This window comes from Polypterus senegalus, chromosome 14 (assembly GCF_016835505.1).
Source record: "Polypterus senegalus isolate Bchr_013 chromosome 14, ASM1683550v1, whole genome shotgun sequence".
Lineage (NCBI taxonomy): Eukaryota > Metazoa > Chordata > Cladistia > Polypteriformes > Polypteridae > Polypterus > Polypterus senegalus.
The window spans coordinates 10,450,082-10,471,855 of NC_053167.1; the positions used below are offsets into that span (position 1 = coordinate 10,450,082).

The 21,774-nt window shown below is 39.7% G+C and overlaps 1 protein-coding gene across 6 annotated transcripts in view; it reads right to left on the reverse strand.

Annotated features, from left to right (window-relative positions):
• Positions 1–440: 440 nt before the first annotated feature.
• The window catches only part of ppp4r1l (protein phosphatase 4, regulatory subunit 1-like), a 66,368-nt gene continuing 45,034 nt past the window's right edge, over positions 441–21,774 (reverse strand). The window contains exons 14-24 of one of the 6 annotated variants that reach the window (XR_005630539.1): positions 20,676–20,861; positions 19,329–19,490; positions 19,107–19,207; positions 18,886–19,006; positions 18,440–18,574; positions 18,153–18,294; positions 17,355–18,000; positions 14,006–15,047; positions 12,138–12,396; positions 6,337–6,537; positions 441–673 (exon numbers count right to left, since the gene is read on the reverse strand). Coding sequence is in view for 1 of the 6 variants with exons in the window: in XM_039735540.1 (XP_039591474.1) it covers positions 17,855–18,000; positions 18,153–18,294; positions 18,440–18,574; positions 18,886–19,006; positions 19,107–19,207; positions 19,329–19,490; positions 20,676–20,861 (993 nt within the window). In the remaining 5 variants the exon portion in view is untranslated. Of the gene's footprint in view, positions 674–6,336; positions 6,538–10,274; positions 12,397–14,005; positions 15,048–16,171; positions 18,001–18,152; positions 18,295–18,439; positions 18,575–18,885; positions 19,007–19,106; positions 19,208–19,328; positions 19,491–20,675; positions 20,862–21,774 lie in introns of those variants that run through there. The other 5 variants (XR_005630540.1, XR_005630537.1, XR_005630541.1 and 2 more) reach the window with 5 other exon arrangements.

Consider the following 21,774-nt stretch of genomic DNA (forward strand, 5'->3'; position numbering starts at 1 on the left):
AGGTCATATTTATGCAGAAATATAGAAAATTCTAAAGGGTTCACAAACTTTCAAGCACAACCGTAAGTACCGTAAGAAGGTACTAAAAATATATTTTTATTATGAAATTTGAAAATGAACTAAATACGGGACATTTGGGTGTCCCTGAAAGGTCAGTACGGGACAGGAGACAAAATGATCAAATATGGGACATGTCCCATATATAAGGGATGTCTGGCAACCCTACACAAGCACACTCCAGGCAGAGCCTCTTTTGCTCATACACATTGTACTATGGGTATAATTCACACTACAGATTTTCCGTCTCTTTGACGCTCCCCACCCCAAAGTGCCCATTTGCACTTATTCTCTCTCTCCTTCCCTCCCACACATACGGTTACATATTCCTTTGCAAAAGAATACACAAAACAACGTGTAAGGTTTGGGGATCCACCCCGTATACTTGAAGTGAGGTCTTTACAGACATGAGCTCAAAACAGAACTGAAGAGGAAACAAAATGGCTGCCGTATATGTTTGGCAAATGGGAGGTGATATAATGGATGAGTGAATGGCATTCTGGGAACCGGAAATGACATCAGAAGGAGGTTGGATCGTGAGATCCACAAGAGGAGGTGATGTTGGTTGTCTTCTGAAGATCGGAAGTGGCTTTAGGATGAGGGTTTGTCGGCTGGTCTGCAGGGAAAGAGGAGAAAGAGTTAGATGGCAGTGCCAATCCCTGGTCTGGTGGGAACATACACATATTTGTGCCCATATACTGTCTCCCAAATGCACATGTGCGACACCTTACTATAGACAAGATGTAGGAGCAGACACACTAAGTACATATAGGCACACTGTGTCTGACACACGCTCCCCAAACGTGCTGTGCCACTTGTTCCATGTCTCAATACAATACCACACACATACCCACCGCCCCAAGTGAACATCGAGTACGTCCATATCATAAGGTCGGACTCGCACTCTGTTACTGACCACTTGTGCCACTCGCATGCACCTGCCAGGCACACACTCCACAAAGTGTATGCACTGCCCATGTTTAGTACTGAGACACATCAGTTGTGCTCAGGGCAGACTAACCCCAAACCCACCAATGCCACAGACACAGGGTCCGGTACTCCTCCTCACCCTTTTCAGTTGAAGTTGGCCTGGGTTACTTTAAAAATCTGTAGTTTCCACAGCATCTGCAGTGTCATACAACCTTGCTAATTTTATGCTGACGGCTCAAGCAGCAGCCAGCCCTTCATTATCCCCATGAAGCTAGCGTGCGTCTCTGCCCATCTGCACTGCCACCCTGCCATTACCAGTCTCTTGTAACATTCTGCCCGATTACACTAGCAGTCAAGTGCAACTGGAGTGGCAGAGGCTGAATTACTTTCACCATGTGCTTAAGCCAATGTAGCGCATGACAGTTCGTCGCCAAGCACAGCGGTGTGCTGGGCAGCTTAACTGATGACATGGAGTGTGCAAATCTGGAGTGATCACATCATCCTATTGCTTTGGCATCGCTCTTCAAAGGGTGCCTTCCCCCCTGGACCAGGTCACATGGCTGCTGCAGCCATACTGGGGTCAGCAACTGACCCTGAGAATCAATTTAATGACTCAATCTTCTTGTCCCCTCATTACAAACGCAATAAACCAGTTCTATTAGAAATATAATTGACCACTTGGGACGGTTTATGGCGGTGATTTGATTTTGTCTGAAATTGCCTTTCTGCACACAGCCATACTCCCCAATACTAAAAGGCACAGATGGTTCATTCAGGTATAAAAAGCACAATGCAGTCTGCTTGGGGGATCTTTCAGGCCAGAGCCGCACTGGAGGTGGAAGGTTCTGTCTTAATGCTTTCTCCTGCCTCGGCACAAGTTTAACTCTGAAGAAAACAAACTTTGAAGGCTCATCTCTCTAAAGCATTTGACAAAGTGGACACGATGGTTAGTGCTGCTGCCGCACAGCTCTAGAATTCTTCTTTCCAAGATCATACAATACAATACAATTTATTTTTGTAAAGCCCAAAATCACAGGAGGAGTGCCGCAATGGGCTTTAACAGCCCCCCTAGCCTTGACTCTCTAAGATGACAAGGAAAAAAAAAAACCCTTGTAGAGAAAAAATGGAAGAAACTTTGGGAAAGGCAGTGCAAAGAGAGACCCCTTTCCAGGTAGACTGGGCATGCAGTGGGTGTCAAGAAAAAGGGGGGTAAATACAATACACACAACAGAACAGAACACAAGTAATCCTCCATCTTCTTCTATAATATGCTACCATGGCTGTCCATTTGTCTGTCCAGAATTTTAAATCACCTGTAGCTCGCAAACCGTTTCACCCATTGACTTAAAATTTGGTACACATATGCTACGTGACGTCTACTATCCGCTTTCGGGGTGATGATTTTTATTACTCTTTTTTTTTTATTTTATTGTAGAATCAACTCTCGGCAGCATGATGCATGTGTATGGGCACCGTTCTCATTCCATACCACCTAACGCTAATCGTTCTTGAAGCAGATGGCACTTAAGTGAAAAATTAAAGAAAACGTACTAAGTAATTGCAACACAAAAACTAACTTAATCAGTTTTAATGCGAAAAGATGCCAACAGAAGAAGAGAAGCAGCGGGCTACTAGGGTGGAGAAAATAAGAATTGCTCAGAAAGCAGCAAACGAATGCTAAACGTACAGAGAAAGAGGAGGAAAACTATGAACGCTCAAGTCAAGTGGATTCACTGAACATTATCATGCAGTACGCCATCACTGGTCTGGAAGTGTGCGTGTCTGTCCGGCCCGGAAATGAGAGGTGGAGTCGGGGTAAGAAAACAGAAAACTAAATGTCTACACGTGGCCGTCCGGCCCGGAAATGTGAGGCTACTACAGCAAAGCGGCCCCAAGTTAGCGAGTCGGAAGAAGAAAGCGACTTTGTTGCCAAAGTAAAACCGCCAAGCAAAGCGGGAAACTCTAGAAGAAAGACAAAGCCGAGACTAGGACATCGGCAAAACGGTATCCCTTTTACTTTCCTCCTAACGCTAATATCCAAGCAATGCCAGCATGTCGGCAAAATGAATCCGCCTAGAAGAGAGATGCCCAGAGTTGTTCCTTTCAATTACCTGACATTTCTAGATTTCAATTTTTTTTTTCCTGATGATTTCAATGGTTTCTAGGACCCCGGGCTTTTCACAGCACAAGCTTACACAGCTAATCTATATATATAATTCACTAAGGGCACGCAAGACTCTGCCCGCCAACTCTAACTAAGGGCATGCAAGACAGAGCCCCGCCCGCCAACTCTAACTAAGGGCAAGCCAACTCTGACTAAGGGCAACTCTAACAAGACAGAGAGCCCCGCCCACCAACTCTAACTAAGGGCAAGCAAGACAGAGAGCCCCGCCCACCAACTCTAAGACCATGGGATACGCACGCATTTAGTGTATAAATGGATATAAGTAATTGCATGTAAACGATTCACCAAAATCTGTTGTATGTAAACGATACTGTATTTAACGTTATTGTTTTTCACCAGAAAGCCCGGTTTCCACGTCTACCTGTATTAGTTTAAATGGAACTCTTGCCACTTGCAATAGGGCAAAAGCGCTGACTTATCGTGTCGACTGGGCAACACAGTGAATGCGGCGTCTATCTATATATGCCTATGTTTTTGCTATTTTCGTAGTGGCCTGCTACAGCTCAAAGGTACTCTCATAAGTCAACATTAATTAACATTGGCATTGGCTGGAGAAAAAATAAAATCTGTAGGGGTTCCAGACCAAGAGACCGCCCAGTCCCCTCTGGGCATTCTACCTAACATAAATCATCATATTTTCATGGAAGGACCTGATGATGATGGTCACGTAGACTTCTGGCTTTCAGTCCATCATTGTTGGAGCATCATGATGCTTTTGTCAGTACGGATTTTAGAGCCACCTATTCAGCAGTGTTTTAAAGTGCTCTACTGTATTTGCCTATACATTTGAAGATCTAAGGTTACGATTTGGAATATAACGTGTCAGGCATTCCGATATATAAGATGGAGCGAGATTATTTAAGGTGGTTTCCTAGTGTAGTGACATCAAAACTGGAGAAATGATTTTCTTTTCCCAGTTAGGATTCTAGCAGCTGCATTCTGCACTTTCTCTTTTTGGGTAGTCCTTTACAGTAATCTAGTTCGTGAATTAATTTCTCAGCATCTTTCAATGATATAAGAGGTCTAACTTTAGCTATGTTTCTTAAATGAAAAATGCTGTCCTAGTGGTCTGATGAATATGCGATTTAAAATTCAGATTACAGTCAACGGTTACCCCTAAATTTAACTTTAGTCTTAACTTTTAATCCTAGTGCATTAAGTTTATTTCTGATAACCTCGCTGAATCCATTATTGCCAATTACCAAAATTTCAGTTTTCTCTTTATTTAGTTTGAGAAAATTACTATTCATCCATTCAGAAATACCAGTAAGACATAGTGTCATCAGGTGCGCAGCTGTGTGTCATCAGCATAGCTGTGGTAGCTCACGTTGTAACCTGAGATTTTCATTAGATTTTATTTGGAACACCCGGATATTTTCAGTTCAATGTAGGATTCAAACCAATTTAAGACACTGCCAGAGAGGCCCACCCATTGACTAAGGCGATTTCTAAGAATATTATGATCAATGGTGTCAAATGCAGACCTGATGCAAACCAGTAACTCACTTAGTACTGTATCAAGAATAGCATGTTTATTGAGGTGGTCATTTAACTGCATAATGACTGCCTTCTCTAAATTTTACTTAAGAAGGGCAGGTTAGAAATGGGTCTAAAATTTTCAAAGGCAGAGGGGTCAAGATTATGTTTCTTAAGAAGGGGTTTAACTACAGCAGTCTTAAGACAGTCTGGAAAGACCCCGTATCTAATACAATTTACTATGTCCAGAATATTGTTTAGAACGCCTGATATTTCTTTGAAAAACCTGGTTGGTATTGGGTCAAGGACGAGGTGGAGGATTTCAGTTGAGAGATTATACTATGTAATTCAGGTAAATCTATCCTGGTGAAAGCATTTAATTTGTTTATCAGTACCGGGCTTTGGAGGTTCTGCAGTGTTGATATACTATGTTATCTCTAATATCATTAATTTTTGAGTGAAAAATACAGCAATGTTCTCACAGGTTTCACTGGAAGTATTCTGGGGCATTCCTTTGTGTTACCTGGGTTTACGGTCAATTGTTGAAAATAAGACTCTGGGATTACTAGCATTGTTATTTATAATATTTTTCAGTGTTATTGATTCTGGATTGTATCAACTGTATATTGTTGTGATTAAGTAAATTTTTGGATAGTTAGTTTAGTTTTCCTCCATTTACGCTCAGCTCTGTGTTTTTAAAATCAGACACTCTTTGGGTCTTCCATGGAATAACAGTACTAGAGGCTGTCTTTTCAGGTGCAACTATGTCAACAGCAGTTCTTACTTTAATGAGTTTTCCACTTTACTATTTACATTATCCTCGCTATTATAGCTGGCATTATAAGCGCAACTGATTCTTAGAATAAAGCTTTAAGCTGCTGATGAGTCAGTAACAAGTTTTTTGGAGTTTAGTTTTACGTTGACAGTTGAAGACAGGCCGCATTGTGTACGGCGTATGAAAGTTTTGGCACCACAGTGCTTGCTACCAAGTAAGTTGAAACAGCATTTAGAAACCAATCATCCCAGCTTGGTTAGTAAAACTCATGACTGCTTTACCAGAAAGTTAAAAGAGTTAAATCAACAAAAAGCTTGTATTTATAAGCAGGCATCAATACCAAGCAATGCATTGCTAGCATCTTATAAGGTGGCACAGAGAATCACGTGGACTTCATTCATTCATTTATTCATGCTGGCTGGCAGGCTCGTCCTCTTTCTTTCACCCCAATGCCACGCTCTCACGCTCCAAGCCTTTTTCCTTTCCGTCTCTTTTTTTTTTCCCTCTCCTTCCGTGCCGGCCTGTTCTTAGCGTCTCAATTGCGTTCAATTACATTTTTTTTGTGATCTTAAATACATGTTTTATTTATTTTTACTTAACCCTTTAATCAAAAATATTATTGGCCATTTCGCAAATTACAGTTTGACGGGTGGCTGGACGTTGTGCACCTTGGGAAAACCTGGATTCAGCAAGGGCGCCAAGAATCACAAAAGTTTGGGAACCACAGTAATAGTGCAATAGAAACATTACAAGTACAGAGCAGAATTCAACAGTAGATGAAATCACATAATACGATTTGGATTTGTTCAGAGTCCTGGAGACCTCGGCCATCGCACTGCCAACCCCTACTGGCCATTCCACAGCGGAGTCAGCGCTAGGCCAGCCCAGCCGATGAAAGGACTCCTCTACCCACCGATTCCTCATCTGGTCATCAGTCCATGTGAAGTTTGCATGTTCTCCTTGTGTCTGCATTGGCTTTTTTTGCATCTCCTCCGAGTTTTCCTCCCACATCCCCAAATCACGTGTGCAGAGGTTACTGGCTTCAGGAGGGGGTGTTAGTGTAGGCATACGTGTCCTGCAGTGGATTGACACCCTGTCCGTATTTGGTTCCAGTCTTAATAAAAAATAAAAGAAAAAGAAATAGATGGATCCCTTGAATGTGGCTAAGCAGGCCAATAAAGATCTGGGCAAGAGCCTGCTTTCAAATATCGGGGTCATACAACCAGACAGTAAATAAATTCAATTATTAGTCATGTAGCTAATTGGAGCTCTGTTAGCAGAGTAATTAGGTGCTCAAATTGCCTGTGCAAGTTTCTTTCAGTTCTCGCCCCAGACACGATCGCCACCTTTCAAGAAGCAACAATTATGCAAATTAAGACTATTAGTAGCTGGGTGAAGTCGGCTTATAAAATCAACAGCTGCGTTTCAGAGGCAGAAGCACACAGAAGGAAATGTCTACTTAGGATCGGAAGGCGCCAATGTGGGAGGTTGTTTACTGACACTATACCATGGCTCATGTGTCATGGAAACATCCTGCGGGTAGCTCCTGTAGGACAATGGCCATCCCAGGTGAGACAGGGAAATGTACATTACTGGGTTAGGAGGTCAGGGCAACGACAAAAGCATATTGGCCGGTGGACCAGAAAAATAACTTTGTGTCCAAGAAATAATGGATGGACCAGCAACAGCCTGGAATCGGGAGTTGTTCCATCCCCTATACACTAGGCGGCAGTGGTCCTCATATGGGAATCCAGTCAGGACACCTGCAGGGATGCTGGGGAATTGGAGTGCAGCCCTGGCGGCGTCTCAGTGTATCGATTGTGGGTGCTGTCAGGGCAGGATCCTCCCTACTTTTCTCACGATGCCACGTCATATCCTCCGGGAAACACTTCCAGGCCATAAGAAAAGTAGGGTGGTCCTCCCTCGACAGTGCCCTCTATTGATACGTATTCCTACATGAGGATCACTGCCACCTAGCTTACGGGGATGGAACAACTCCCACTTTACAACAATTGCTGGTTATGTGTTATTCCTGCCAGCTGGACACAAAGTTATTTCTTTGGTCTGCCAGCCACTATGTTTTCATCGAAGCTCTGGCCTCCTGTTACCTTGTGTAATTTCTTTTTTTCTGTTTGTAATATTATAATTTTAGGGTTACTTAACCACTTTACAATGCACATGACTATAGAGGAATATTTCTGACATAAAATGTAAATAAATGTGTTTTGATATCCCTCTATTATTAAAGAAAATCCTGAGATGAGACAAGACTATTTTCAAGAGATTTTCTCAAGTCCTGTCCTCTTCTCAACCATATTCAACCACGCACATGGCCCTCTCACCTCTCATTCGTGTGAATGACACAGTTCCTGCTCTCTCAGCTCTTATAAATTTTGATGTTTTCCTCACTTTAAGATCCCAAATAAAGAAGACGTATTCTGTCCAAATCCTAGCACCGAGAAACGATGAAGTCAAACGAATTACCGTGAAAATTGTCGATCGGTTACGCGGCAAATTGGTTAAATGTGTATCAATGGACTATGGTGAAACAGTGGGTTGTGATCGTGTGGAAGATGAAAACATCAACTTACAATATCCCGAAGAATATCTACAACCGTTAACACCATCGAGCGGCAGAGACGCAAAGTGGCTAGGGCCTAGTGCCGGCCTGGGGGTTGGCGAGCAAACAAGCAGGGGGTAAAGCCCCCTACTATGACAAATAATAAAATGATACATGCGCCATGAAAGATGTTTTTGTTGCTTATGTACTCGTTACTTCACTTATTTATTTCAGTGACTCTGGAGACAATATAGAATACGAGGCGTTTCTAGCGAGTACTGTTTTTTGAAAGGTGAGTCGTTGCTAGTATGGACCTAAATCTACAGGAGATACTTCAAATGTAGACTCCTGTTGATGACGTTGGATCATCTTGAATCACAGTAATCGTTGGCAACTCTTTCTTGAAATTGTACCCTCCACAGACACACACAGTCACAACTTTGAAAAATGCACTTTTCGGGATGGGCCATTCGCAAAATATTTAATCATTTTGCACGACTCTTTTCCGAGAATCACATGAATTGGTTCGCAAGCCCTAATGAATTGAGTCAGCGTAGCTCTAAGGGACTGCTGAAGCGCATGCGTGTCGTGGGTGACTGTCACTGACATTTGTTTCGCTCACTCAGTAATATTCAACTGCAGACCCAGAGCACCATGCGTCACCACAGGTCTACACCAGCAGTTCTAGACCAGTAGATACAGGATGGAAGTTAAGGTTTGGGGTTAGCATGGTTAGTATGTAGTATAAAGTATTAAGGTTAGGGATTAGCTTTGTTAAGGTTAGGGTTTGGTGTGGTTGCATGTCAATCAATTTGATTTATGATGACCTATAAACGTTTAGTGCCAAACTGCTGGTTTAGATGTGTGGTGATGTCACTTCCTCCCTGAAACTGCTGGCAGAGACCTGTGGTGACATATGGTTCTGTGGCTCTGCAGGTCGATACATCTCCGCTGAATGTGGTAGATGTTAAAAGCACAGGAGCATGAATCTCAATTCATTTCTCATTACAGAGGGGTAGAGGTTAGTACCATGCACTGATACAGCACATTGCTGCACCCACCACACGATGAACCACCTCAGAAACCCACATTAGGCCCAGAGTACACCCATGCAACGAGTGACACCTCAGCACTGCACTAGTTGATTCGTTAACAAGTCACCAACCGACAACACGTCTAACGATTCTCATTCAATTGATTAACAAACGAATCATTAGAAGTTGCACAATTCTCATTAACTTGTCATTCTGTAAACATGCATCTTAAATGTGTTATCATCAATCATGCTTTATGTATGGCATATAAATTGTCATATTAAATTATTATATATAAGCTAATAATGATATTATATGCATCCACACATACATCTCTCTATTATATAAAAAAAAATCCTGGGGCGAGACGTGACTTTTTCAGAGAGATACTTTCATGTCTTTTGAGATGAGACTTAGGAAATAAAAGACAAAGAGTAAACGGCAAAGCAGAACGTCATAAGGAGGTTCCAAAATGTTGGCGCGATACACTTGCAGTGCAGGCCTGAGATAATGAAAGTACTAAAATTCAAAAGTCTAAAAAAAAAAAAAAGATAGTAAAGATTGCATTAGCACAAACAAACGGAAATTATTACTCTGTGAAATAATGGAACCGCGAAAAGAGATCAAATATATTGTTTGGCTTTAAACTTTAAGTCGGAGACTTGTAGATCGTCTAATTCATGTTGCCATCAGGGAAAAGTAGTGTTTCTTCCCAATGAAGAGGCCTATCCACGAGAATTAAAAGATTTGTTCTTTGGTGAAAATGAAATCCACATACGTGAGTGGCAGAGACGCAAAGTGGCTGGCATGTAGGCGAGCGAAGTGAACAGGGGGCAAAGCCCCCTAGTATATATTATAATAAAGTACATATTCTTAAATTAGTTATGATGTGTCAGAGTGGACCACCCCACCCCTGTCAATGGACTTCCCACATATCAAAGAATGAAATGAATCAAAAGAATCGATGCACTTCAACGGTTAGTTCAGATGAATCGAATTAGTAAAGTGAACTGAATTGACCATCGCTGTGAGTCACCAATCAAAGCACAGGACTCGCTAGACCCCACCCACTCAACTTTGATGGGTGAAAATGACAGGCATAAGACAGGAGTGCTGCGTCACTGAAATTCATAAGTATATAAATCAATAACTGACAAAACACATTTAATTTCATGATTTATTTAGTCTAATATTTACAATGCACTTATTTGCATATTTTGTATTTCATTTTGTTCAAAATATTCCTCCATACGAGACACTCAAGTTCTTTAATGAAACCTTATTTGCTTTATTGTTTATGGATAAATAAAATCCACGGCGTAGTAGAAACTCTCACTATTTGCTGGTTTTGACGTCCAGTACATTATATCAATTAGTGATTATCACTGAAGCAGAATCAATAAACTAAACGAAACCAAGTACTGAAAACAGCAAAAGGTGATTTTCTTATCAACTACTTGGGTAAATTCACAGGTGCTGGTCTCTTACGACCCAATGGATCAGTAAGAACTGCATTGGTCTTTCGATGGCCGCCTTTGATGTTTACCTTCATAAATAGGTGCAGGTCAAGTTAATTGCTGACTGTAAATTGGTATGATTCTGTGACATTGCGGGGGGGCTTTAGGGGCTTAATCCCCTGATATTGTGCCAAGCCTCAGATCTTTACGTCTGTTTTTTGTTGCCCCAACCATATCTTACTAAATGTGTATCAGCACACACAAAACCCCAAGGGGCAAGTCCAGCGTCAACTCCGCTCTTCAAGTTACACGCATATATGAACGTGCTCAAGGCATAACCCAGTGTGTTTATACCTAGACCCCCATAAAAGGGGGCTAAAGACACTGACACCATCAAATCATAGAAATGCCCCAAGTATGAATTGACTCGATGATGCTGGGATAAATTCCGCCTCCCCATGCCCCCTGAACTGGCTAACCGGGTACTGAGAATCGTCATATTTGCTTGTCCAGTGGGCCGGTTTATTTTAGCACTGTTGACTGGATTATCTTAGTTATAATGTGATGTCAGTTTGGCAGTCTGTTTACTTTGAAACAACAATAAAACCAAATTTAACTGAAACTAAGCATGCACCCATGTTCGTTTGCCCAAAACGCTGATTGACAAATAACCACAATTACAATAATAATGAAATAAACCAATGGCTGTACACTTAACGCTAGTTCAGGATTTCACACGTGTATGAGTGGGTTTTCCTCCCATACCCCAAATTACTCTGAAGTGCCCATATCAGCGAGTGCTGGGTTGGTTCCTACATTGTACCCAGTGCAGCCAGAACAGGCCCAGGCCCCAGTGACCCTGAACTCAACAAGACACACCTAAACATGTATTGTTGGATGGGTGGCCATTTTTAATTGTACAGTAACATGAAATATGTATACCTGTATATAGTTATTGTTTAAGAATTCTGTATGTATTGAGGTGTAGTGGTTACGGGTGCTGCAGCCAATCATCCTCCGGGTTTTTCTCCAATCACAACCCCATAACGAGCCTGTGACTTGAAGTTTCTCTTATGTGGGTCAGTGTGCCAGTTTAAGTAACGGCATTATATCCAACGCTGCCAGGATAGGCTTCAGCCAACCACAAATTTACAACTGAATTGTGTTCACTCAGAAACTTGACTGACAAATGGAGGAATGTGTGCAACTTAATGAGTTGTAACAAAATACAAAAATATATACAGTATATGGATGATGCAGGAGTAATCTTAAGCCAGTTAGTTAAAATAATGAACATCGACAGGCTAACTACAGACAAGCATGAATGCACAATTTATGATAATTAAGTGGTTTAACAAAATGTTTTGTAAAAAGAACAAAATTGATCCATCTACATTATCTGTAGTTGCAGGATGGCTGGTTTAATTGACCAATACATACAAAGATTCAATAACCGTGAACAGATTTATTTTTAAATGGAGGCCAAGACATTTTATGAAGATATCTAACCATTGTGAAATAGACCTGTCTTTACACTTGAAAATAACTGTTTGGCGAGGACTACAGCAGTAATACCGTTAACAGAACAGCCAGGTGCTAAAATATCATCTTTTGAAAGACATAAAAGGGGGGCTGGGGGATACAGAATTAAAAAAAACCAAACCTGATAATCTGATAGAAGTTTCCAAAGGCACAGTTAGGAAGTGTGGCAACAACTGTGACTAGTACTGCAGTTACAGTGACACAGGAGAACTCAGGCGGCTCCTGTCTTGCACCCGATGCTGCCAGGTGGAACTGCCAGCTGCAACCCCGGACTGGACTAAGTGGGTTTGGTAATGGTGAATGGACGTGTACCAATGTTCAAAAGCAATTGAATTATGGCACTTTTTGGAGGTCTTTGTTAGCAGTATTTCTGTATACTCCTGTGCAAAGAAAATACAGTATTAAAAGAAAGATTTAAATTGATTTGAGATTTCAATGATTAACCATCAAGAATTGACATCATCTATCTGAGGAAACTCATATTGTGTAACCATTCATTTCATAGTTACTTAGCTTTATATTAAACTAGGAGGCTCTGCCCCCTGCTCACTTTGCTTGCCAACCCCCGGGCGGGCAGTACACACTAGCCACTTCACGGCTCTGCCGCTCGCGTAGGGGGAAGCAGATGTACAATTTAAACAGATTGTTATTTTCATGGGAATTGTTACATATGCATATTAAACCTGAATATTTTGCATTACATCGAGTAATTAGACAATGCAACATAGAACTGCCCGTGAGTGAATGTCGTTTCTTTCTCTCTAATAAATAAACCGACTTTTTCGAATGTCTGTCCCTGTGATTTGTTAACTGTCATAGCAAAAACTATTCTAATGGGAAACTGTAAACGTTTTAATACGAATGGCATATCAAGATCTCCTTTGGTGTCTAATGTTTTCCGTGGAAGATGTACTACATTACCTTTCTTGTCACCTGTTAAAATTTTATGTCAGAATTGTTTGACCAATTTTGAATACAACTAATCTTGTCCTATTACATAGCCCATCACTCATACATAAATTACGTGACAACATTACGATACATCCTTCTTTCAACAGTAATTCAGCTGGTGGAAAACTGGATGGTGCTACCGGTTGTAGATATTCTACATGATATTGTAAGTTGATGTTTTCATCTTCCGCACCATCACCACCAACTGTTTCAGCACAGTCTATTGATACGCATTTAACCAATTTGCCGTGTAACCGATCAATAGTTTTCATATTAATTCGTTTGACTTCATTCATTTCTTGGTGCTAGCGTTGCCTGTGTACTCATTTCTTCTGTTGATAATGAAGAATTTCATCTGAAGGGTTAAGACTTGGACATAATAAGTCTTTTATTGGAAACTTAAAAGTGAGGAACATGTAAAAATTTATAAGAGCTGAGAGCGCCGGAACTGTGTCTGACAAAAGCTTTCACACTAATGAGAGGTGAGAGGACCGTGGGCATGGGCCGTTAACCATAAATGGTTAAGAGGACGGCGGGACTTGAAAAAATCTCTTGGAAATAGTCTCAAGATTTTTTTCTCTCTCCATTATATCCATCTATTACAAAATGATAGGTCTCCCACCTTGCTTTTCTATGGAAAAATAGAACAGTCTGCATTTTTTTTTTTGTTTTAATAGTTTTTTGGTACTTAGCTGTTTTTTGCATATACTGTAATAGAGAGATACACAAAAAAGGGGCTAAGTACCAAAAAGCTATTAAAACAAAAAAAATGCAGACTGTTCTATTTCTCCAGTGGGAGACCCATCATTTTGTTCTACTAAACAGTATGTCATATTGAATATTACAATAATAAAGGCAAACTGGCAATATCTTTTGCCCACCAGAGGATATCTGCTTTCAGACGGGGGATCTCAGGCCATGTTGTTCCTCCAGTACTGGCTGCAGCTGTACAACTGTCAAGCCTTTAAAAGGAGCTGGCCAGAGCTTCAGATTAACCCACCATAAAGACAAACCCCAAAGTGAAGTGCACTTGATTACCTTGCTTTCAGGTACGATGTGGCCTTCCACCGCACACGACTGATAACAGGCTTGTTGCTGTGTCCTTCGCAAAGTGTGACTCCTTTAGGCACAACAATGTATGTGTTAAAAGTCCCTTTCTTGAAGTATAGCTTCTTCTCCCAGACTGAGTTTAGTCACCGGCTCAGGAGATTGGCTCTTCCAGCAAATGATCTCCCAAGATGTTCAAGGGGACTCTATAAAATCACCAAGCAGAGTGAACTTCCAAAAAGAAGAAGAACAGAAAAGGAAAGATGTGTGTCTACTTTTTCATGGAAGGTGTTATTTCTGTCGATTGGACTGCAATTCACTTTAAGGTACTGGTAGAAGTCTGCTCATAGGTGCCAGGATGTGTTCTTCAGAGTAACCATGAAGTCAGTTTACAATTGTAGAGTTTAAGATGAATGTTTTTCCAGGTACTTCTTGGTCAATAGGAAAGATTCACATTGGTGGTAACAAAATAAAACTAAGTAGACCAGCTACTTAATAATAAAGCTGTAGAAGGATCTTTGTTTAGATCAGAAATGTAAAAAATAAGACACAGAGACACAAACACTACATATGCGATTTTGTAAGTAGCGTGCTGCTCAAATTTCGTACTTCCTGCTCTGAAAATGGCAGTTTGTGGTGTACGGCTGGATGGGTGCTGCGTCACTGATGCTGTTACTGTCCAACCAATACCCCTTTATCAACACCAAACTTGTAGCTTTACACAAAATAATTATTCAGGCAAGTTTTTCTCCCTTTAGCAGTGTCTTGGTGCTGCTTGTGTTGCAATAAATGAATCCATAAATGACCACAAACAATGCACAGGCAAGATCGAGGCTTTTACCATGGCGACATCCTTCGCAGCTAATGAATGTGTTTTAACAGCACAGTTCAAGGCTGACGTTTTCAGTGAGGCTTCTTGTGTGTTGAGTCGTCATTTCTTGGCAGTACAGTGCCCTCTGCTGGTCCTCCAAAGCAGATTTTATACATCAACCTTTCATTCTCTCCTGTGATTTGTCTTCAAGTTGCATAAACACTGTACAGGTAGTTCAAAACATAAAAATATCTTTTTAGCAGTCAAGGATTCTACAAATATATTGTATGACTGTCAGCAGCCAGGAGACTTAATATCAAACTCCAGAACTTATTCTAATGGCCTCTTCAAAAAAATATTAATGAACAATTTAAAATGATTTCCGATTTAAAATTTACACCACAATAATATACCCCTTTTGCCCAGACACACAAGACAATGACCTTTTCAATGACAGTTTAAACAAAGAGAATGGCTAGAAATTGACAGTTGCAGTGGCTTGGGGAGGAGGGCTCGCTACTTTGAGAATGCTGGCCTCCTTGAGCACACAAAGCACCTTAACGTAAAATCTATCCATTTTACAGATCCACTTACTCCATTTTAAGGTCATAGTGCCCCTATGGTCTCTTCCAGATTTACTGGGCACAAGGCAGAAATCCATTTAGCACAGGTCACAGTAACCTAACCAATACATTTTTGCAATTTGAGAGTAAACTGGAGAACCCTCAAGAAAACACACAAACACGGTGAGGTTGCAGACTTACAGTCATACAGTGAACCCTGATTCTTTGTGCCATTCGATGGCAGGTTTAAATACTGCACAAACACAACTGTTATATTAACTCCACACAGCCAAAATGCAACTTTCACAGACACAACCCAAATGGTTAGTATCTTCTGACAGGTCAGTCATTTGTGTTATCATGGTATAAAAAGCTCAAAAAAGTTCCAGCAGATTACGAAGTATGCAGCTAAAGTTACTGGGGTTGATGTAGATGATGTGACTAGTGTATGGGCAGAGGGCAATGTTAAAAAAACTGGAAATCATCTCAACTGATGACAATCATCCATTACGTGGAGAACTAAAGTTCAGTAAATCAGGAAGGATAGTCACTTTGAAAACCCACACAAATCGCTCCACAAACTCCTTTCTTCCTAGGGCCATATGACTTTTCAATAAGAAATATCAGAGATAATGATTAAGGTTTTGATATATAATCCTGTAACCTTTTTTTTTTTGGTGTAAATATGTATTATCTAACTTCTTTACCTTAACCTTTCTTGTTTCAATTTGTCTGTTTTATCTCATTCTGTCTGTTATTAGATGCAACTGAGAAGGCAAATTTCATGTTTTCTTGTGTAAACATGACTAAATAAAGAAACCTTAAACCTTATATTACTGGTGTTAAGAAAAAGACAGGCCTGCAAACTGGGAATATGCCGCAGCTATCCAGCTATTAATGCTACCGTTATAAAATATGATTTTAACTAGCCCTGATTATAAAGTTTTAAACCAAAACCAATCTTACTAATTTCTCATTGTTGTTACTGTATTAGTGAATAACTGAATCATCTGCACCTGAAATATGAAACCTCAGCTTTACAGATTAAAGCACAGAAGCTGCATACTGCTTTTAACCCTGTTTTTTTTTTTTTTAATTATAGAGCACTCTAAAAATCATAGACCGTCAATATACAGCTAAAACATGACATCTGGTATAAAAACTGATAGCGTAACCAAATAGTGTTTTGTTTTAGTGACAATAATTAAATTGATACACATCTCTCTACATATGTACTGAAAGCGGTTTGGATCACTTGCCAGTTCTGATCACATGAATAGCTAGAGTCAATTAACCCAAATCACACTATTGTCATTTTCCTTCATTTCAAAATATAGATTCTGTCTAGTTCTCCTTTTCTGCGAAATAATATTTGACCTTGGAAATAAAAGACATTTATATTGGCTGTTTCTGTTATAAATGTGCAGCTTTATACATCTTTCTGAATTTGAGTTATCACAGGGAGTGCCTTATCATTGGCACGGATTACCACGTTTGTTTTTCTTTTTTAACTAATCACACGTTTACATCAGAGAAATCTTTAAAGCAGCAAAATTATGTACAAAGACTTTCAGATAAACAAATGTCATAATAATAAAAATTAAACTCTTCATAAAAATTTATAAATATTTCTAAAACAAAAAAGAAAAAAAAAAACCCTAGCAAGTCCGTAGGACCCTGAGGGAAGCGTGGAACGAGCTGGTTGCGCAACCACGCCTTTCATTTGCATATCAGAGGATTCAATTGTGAAAATGTCCTGGCAGCTTTCTCTTTAAAATGAAGAGAATCACTGAGGCTAGGGAACACACAGTAATGAACTGGATGTGTGAACTAACCTCCCCTCCAATCAAACTGGCAAAAACACCCAACTAGATGTTACCTCTGGAGCAGAAATTGAACTCTCTCTCACACCCCAGTCCTCCATGCAAGAAGCTAAGTTGAAGTAGAAACGTTATAAAAATTATACCTCCAATCAAGAAATGCAGAGATCATGACAGCCCGGGAGTCCATTTAGGCCACTGAAGCACTTGGGAAACGAGATAAAACTGTTACGAAACTATCTCAAATACTGGGAGAGTCTCTTTCACCTCCTGAGGGAACTCCAATTCAGTTCCCTGTTGTCCATCCCCATCTAGTGTGTTGGCAAGTGCACCATTTTATCTCCACATTTTGTCCTCTAATGTCCTAGCTGGTGCCTGAGTTACCCTGAGTATTTTTAGAGTCCACCATCACAAGCTTCGACAATGCAGCTTGCAGAAGTTATGATGGGTATTATTTGATTGCTTTGCTACCAGCACCATTTTTTATTAATTTAAAAACCACAGCTTTTAGGGAAATGCTAATGCAATGTGCAAAGGATTCATCCACTCACAATGCAAGGAATGTCTATAGCAACTGATCAGTGGTATGGATGTCCAAGAATGTATAGAAGCCATTCTTATTTGTATGAAATAAAGGGAGTCACATTTAAATTAAGGCAAAGGTATCCATGGCATTTTTTGAGGGTTCCAGTGTGGCAAAGTAGCGCACATCCCGGTCTCTGTCCGACTGCAGGGTTATTATAGTTTCCTCTATAGCTTCGTTATGGGGTCCATTTGCCTCCTTGAAATAAGCTGTTGGAAAGAAGGGAGAGCAAACAAAAAATGATTACATTTCATTTTAGACAAGAAGACTGTAAAGAAACTCATCAAGTAACAACTTTGTACATTTCAGAATAAGACTTACTTAGTAAACATCTGAAACTGAACAAAGTTGTAAAACATACCTTTCTCTAACACAGTTTGTCGAAGGGCCTTAGCAACAAGCACTCTAACATTTGCTACTGGATCTGTAGAAAGCCCAAGGAGACTAGGAAGCAAATTCTGAGAAAACTGGTCCATTGGCATGAAGTCCTCTTCTACTACAGCCTGTGTACATCACACAATAGGCAGTCAAAAACTATAATGCATTCAGTTTCAGAATTGTGAGCATGCAGCTATCAAATATGGCAATTGCTGTCTTTTATTTTATTTTTTTTTTTTTTTAACGATGAATGAAGCTTGGATATCTCACCTGGCAAATGAAAGCAAATGCTTGCCTTCCCACCCACTTGGGAGAGTGGCAGAATCGGACAATGAGTTCATTGATGAAGTTCAAGCCCAGCTCGTCTGCCTCACTCAAGTAGAATTTACGCAGAATTTCTACAACCTACATAAATTGAATTAAGTATCACATAAACAAATCTGACTATTCTGAAGGAAAAACAAGTTAAAAAAAAAAAGTTTTACAATTTATGTTTTTTCCTTTTCTAGAAGTAGGAAAGCAGGTGGACTGCGATCAAACATACACATGCAGCTGTAACAACTCTGTTATGCAGTATCACACTGCACTGGCCAGCAGCTAGCTAATATGTCTACTATATCCCATACAATGATGCAAGACTTTCAACAAAGGAAACAAGTATTCTTGTGGTTATGACCACATATATTACTGCATTAGGGTGAATGTAAAGCACTTACTAGCTTGTACGAGATCCATCGCACTTGGGCCACCTTGTCAGAGCAAAGTGTTAGTGCAATCTGCCGTAGGTAGTCATAAACATCGTTGTGACTATATAGCTCCACAATGAGGATCAGCTGCCTGTTGGAATAGAAGGACCAATCAGACACATGTTTACTCGTAGACATACACTTCTGATGCTCTGTATAATATATAGTACTTTGACCTAGCCACTACTCACTCAGCCAGCTCATATCTGAACCTCCAGTTACGGCTGTTGTCTGTCACCATGAACTCTTGAAGCTGAAAAAGATACTCACGCCTCTTATCTGCATGAAGAAGCTTAAAAGAAGAACAAAATATACATCTCATTGAGATACTTGCAGTAATGTAACTGAAGTACAATTAACACACAAAAACAAAGAAGCTTTTTCTAAAATTGAAATTTTTTTGGCTTGCATACCTTTAAGAAATCGTAGAGATGTTTTAAGACTCCAATTCGCACTTCGTCAAGGTCTTTCAAAAAGCCGTTGAAGATGGGTACCAGGTCAGCTGCAGTCAACTGATCACCTAGTATCACTGCTAACTCGTGGATTGAAAATGCTAAAGTTCGGCGGACCTTCCACTGCAGAGAAAGCAGGCAACAAAGTCTTTATGAATTAATTCTTATTAGATTGCAGTCTTCCACAGTCCCATTTCGCTCCCAAGTATTGTGAAACAGCAATACTAGATACTACACCAGTATGTTAACTAACATTCTTTATATTAAATGCCTCCATCTTCTAAATAATTATTATAGTGGAGTTGAACAGCTACTGGTTCAGAATACTTCATCAAGTGCCGACTTAGAAAAAGATCAGGGGTTCTAGAAGCATGTCCTGAATGAAAACTGTGAATTATGGCCTACCTTCCAAATACATTTCTTAGTGAGAAGGCCAATTTCACCATATAAACTCAACACCATATTTAAATATGCTTGTTGTCTCCTCAGTTGATTAGCTACATTAGTGTTAAAACCTTCAAATAATTTGACTTTTCAGAAATGTTCATAGCTTTCTGTACTCAGGAGCCTATTCATTTATAGTTTCAGTTCAAAATTACCCTAAGTGATGAGATTAATTCTGATTATTTTTAAAATGATGTATCATCTCAACATTAAAAATATGCACATTAAAGAAGCAATAAATTCATGTCACAAACAAGCTCTCCAACCTGGGATATAGTTGAGATGAAGCCATACTAGTGCAAGGGGAGTCAACCCACTGGTCACAGTGAAAAAGAAGTGTGGGAATTTGAAGAGAGAATTATAAAAGACAAACAGAGTCTCAGAGCTTAAATGTTTATGTGCAAACAACTTTGTTTACATTTATCAAGCATCTCCATCTATTATTTAACAACCAATTATTGGCAGCACAAATACTGAAGACCTTTGAAAATGTGATGACAAGAATTGGCGAGTGTTCATTTTAAATCCATATGTCAATTTCTTTATAATTTGTGCTTCCTCTGCATGCATTCTTCAGAACTGTGTATCATGTGTAGCTTGCACAGAAGGACAAGTAAATCAAACCAGTTTCTTAAAACGTAACGTGCAATGAAATACCAACCTGAGTTACCACCTGAACCAAAAAAGTAGAGTTATAAACTGGACTTAAGCATTATTATGAAAATGGCTATAAAAATCTTTTGTAATTGTAATTATATAAAATACAATTGAAGAAAAATGTATTCAGATTTTACATAACACATTAATTTATTGCAGACTTAACAGTGAACATTACACTTTATTTTGTGACCACCTCTAACCTACCTGGACATCAGTGGCAAGAGTTTCATAGGTGCCCTTCAGGCAGTGCCAATTCTGCCGGCCCAGAGTCAAAGCTACGCCTGGAAGGCTAAAGGCACAGTGTTTGGCAATCTCCGTATCCACTGTCTGTGCTCGTGCTGGATCAGTCATTGACAGGTACTGGTCAAGGAGCTGCTGTGGAATAACATCCTAGGAAAAAGAAAAATGAACATCAAGCCTCTGACATTTTGGCATGAAAACAAAACTTTAGATAATTTAACTTAATTTTTCAATGACAAAGAACTGGCTACAGATTTGTGATTAGAATTTAGAAATTAAGCATCAGGTAAGGAGGAAGAGGAATGAATACAAGGTAAAGATTCATCAGGTCAAGGGACCCCTCGATTTAAGTGCAACTAAGTGGCATTTGACCCATAAACAGTATTTTTCTGTGGACCGTTGTTTTATAAAAAAAAATAAAAATAAAAGCATGCTAACATGAATAAAAATGCAAGATATTACTGATTTTGTTTTGTTAGAGTTCCTTTTAAAAAAAATAACATTTATCTGCATTTTAATTGATTGATAGGCATGCTGTTAAAAGGGCATATTACTAAGCTGGAAGTTGACATTTGAAATGAGCGCACAATAAAAGCAATATGAAAGTAATGTTAAGTTCATGAAGATTTATCAAGTTATTTTATAATTCATAGCAGTTAAATTTTTCCCCATCTTTATCAGTAGTTTTGTTAATGATAGTACTGTAATGCTGCATAATGCTGAAAAAAGTCAAAAGAATTTCTAATCTAATTTATATTAGAATGCCCTCTAGTCAAACATTTTCTGACAGATCAAACAGACACTGTACTAAATAACTCTTAACCTCAAACCTCCATCCCTAACCCCACCAAATAAAACTTTTGGGTATTGATGTAACAAAATGAAACCGATTCTAAAATCCTTAAGCAGCCCACTGAAGTCTGCCTTCTCTCTTGAGAATGGAAAAAAACCTATGAACATTTTCACAAGTTTGTAACAGTTGCTAATATTAGCAAATTTGTAAAGATTCTGATGCAAAATGCTTTGTCCACTTTAAAGTTAAGTGTTTGGGCTCAGTTTTGTT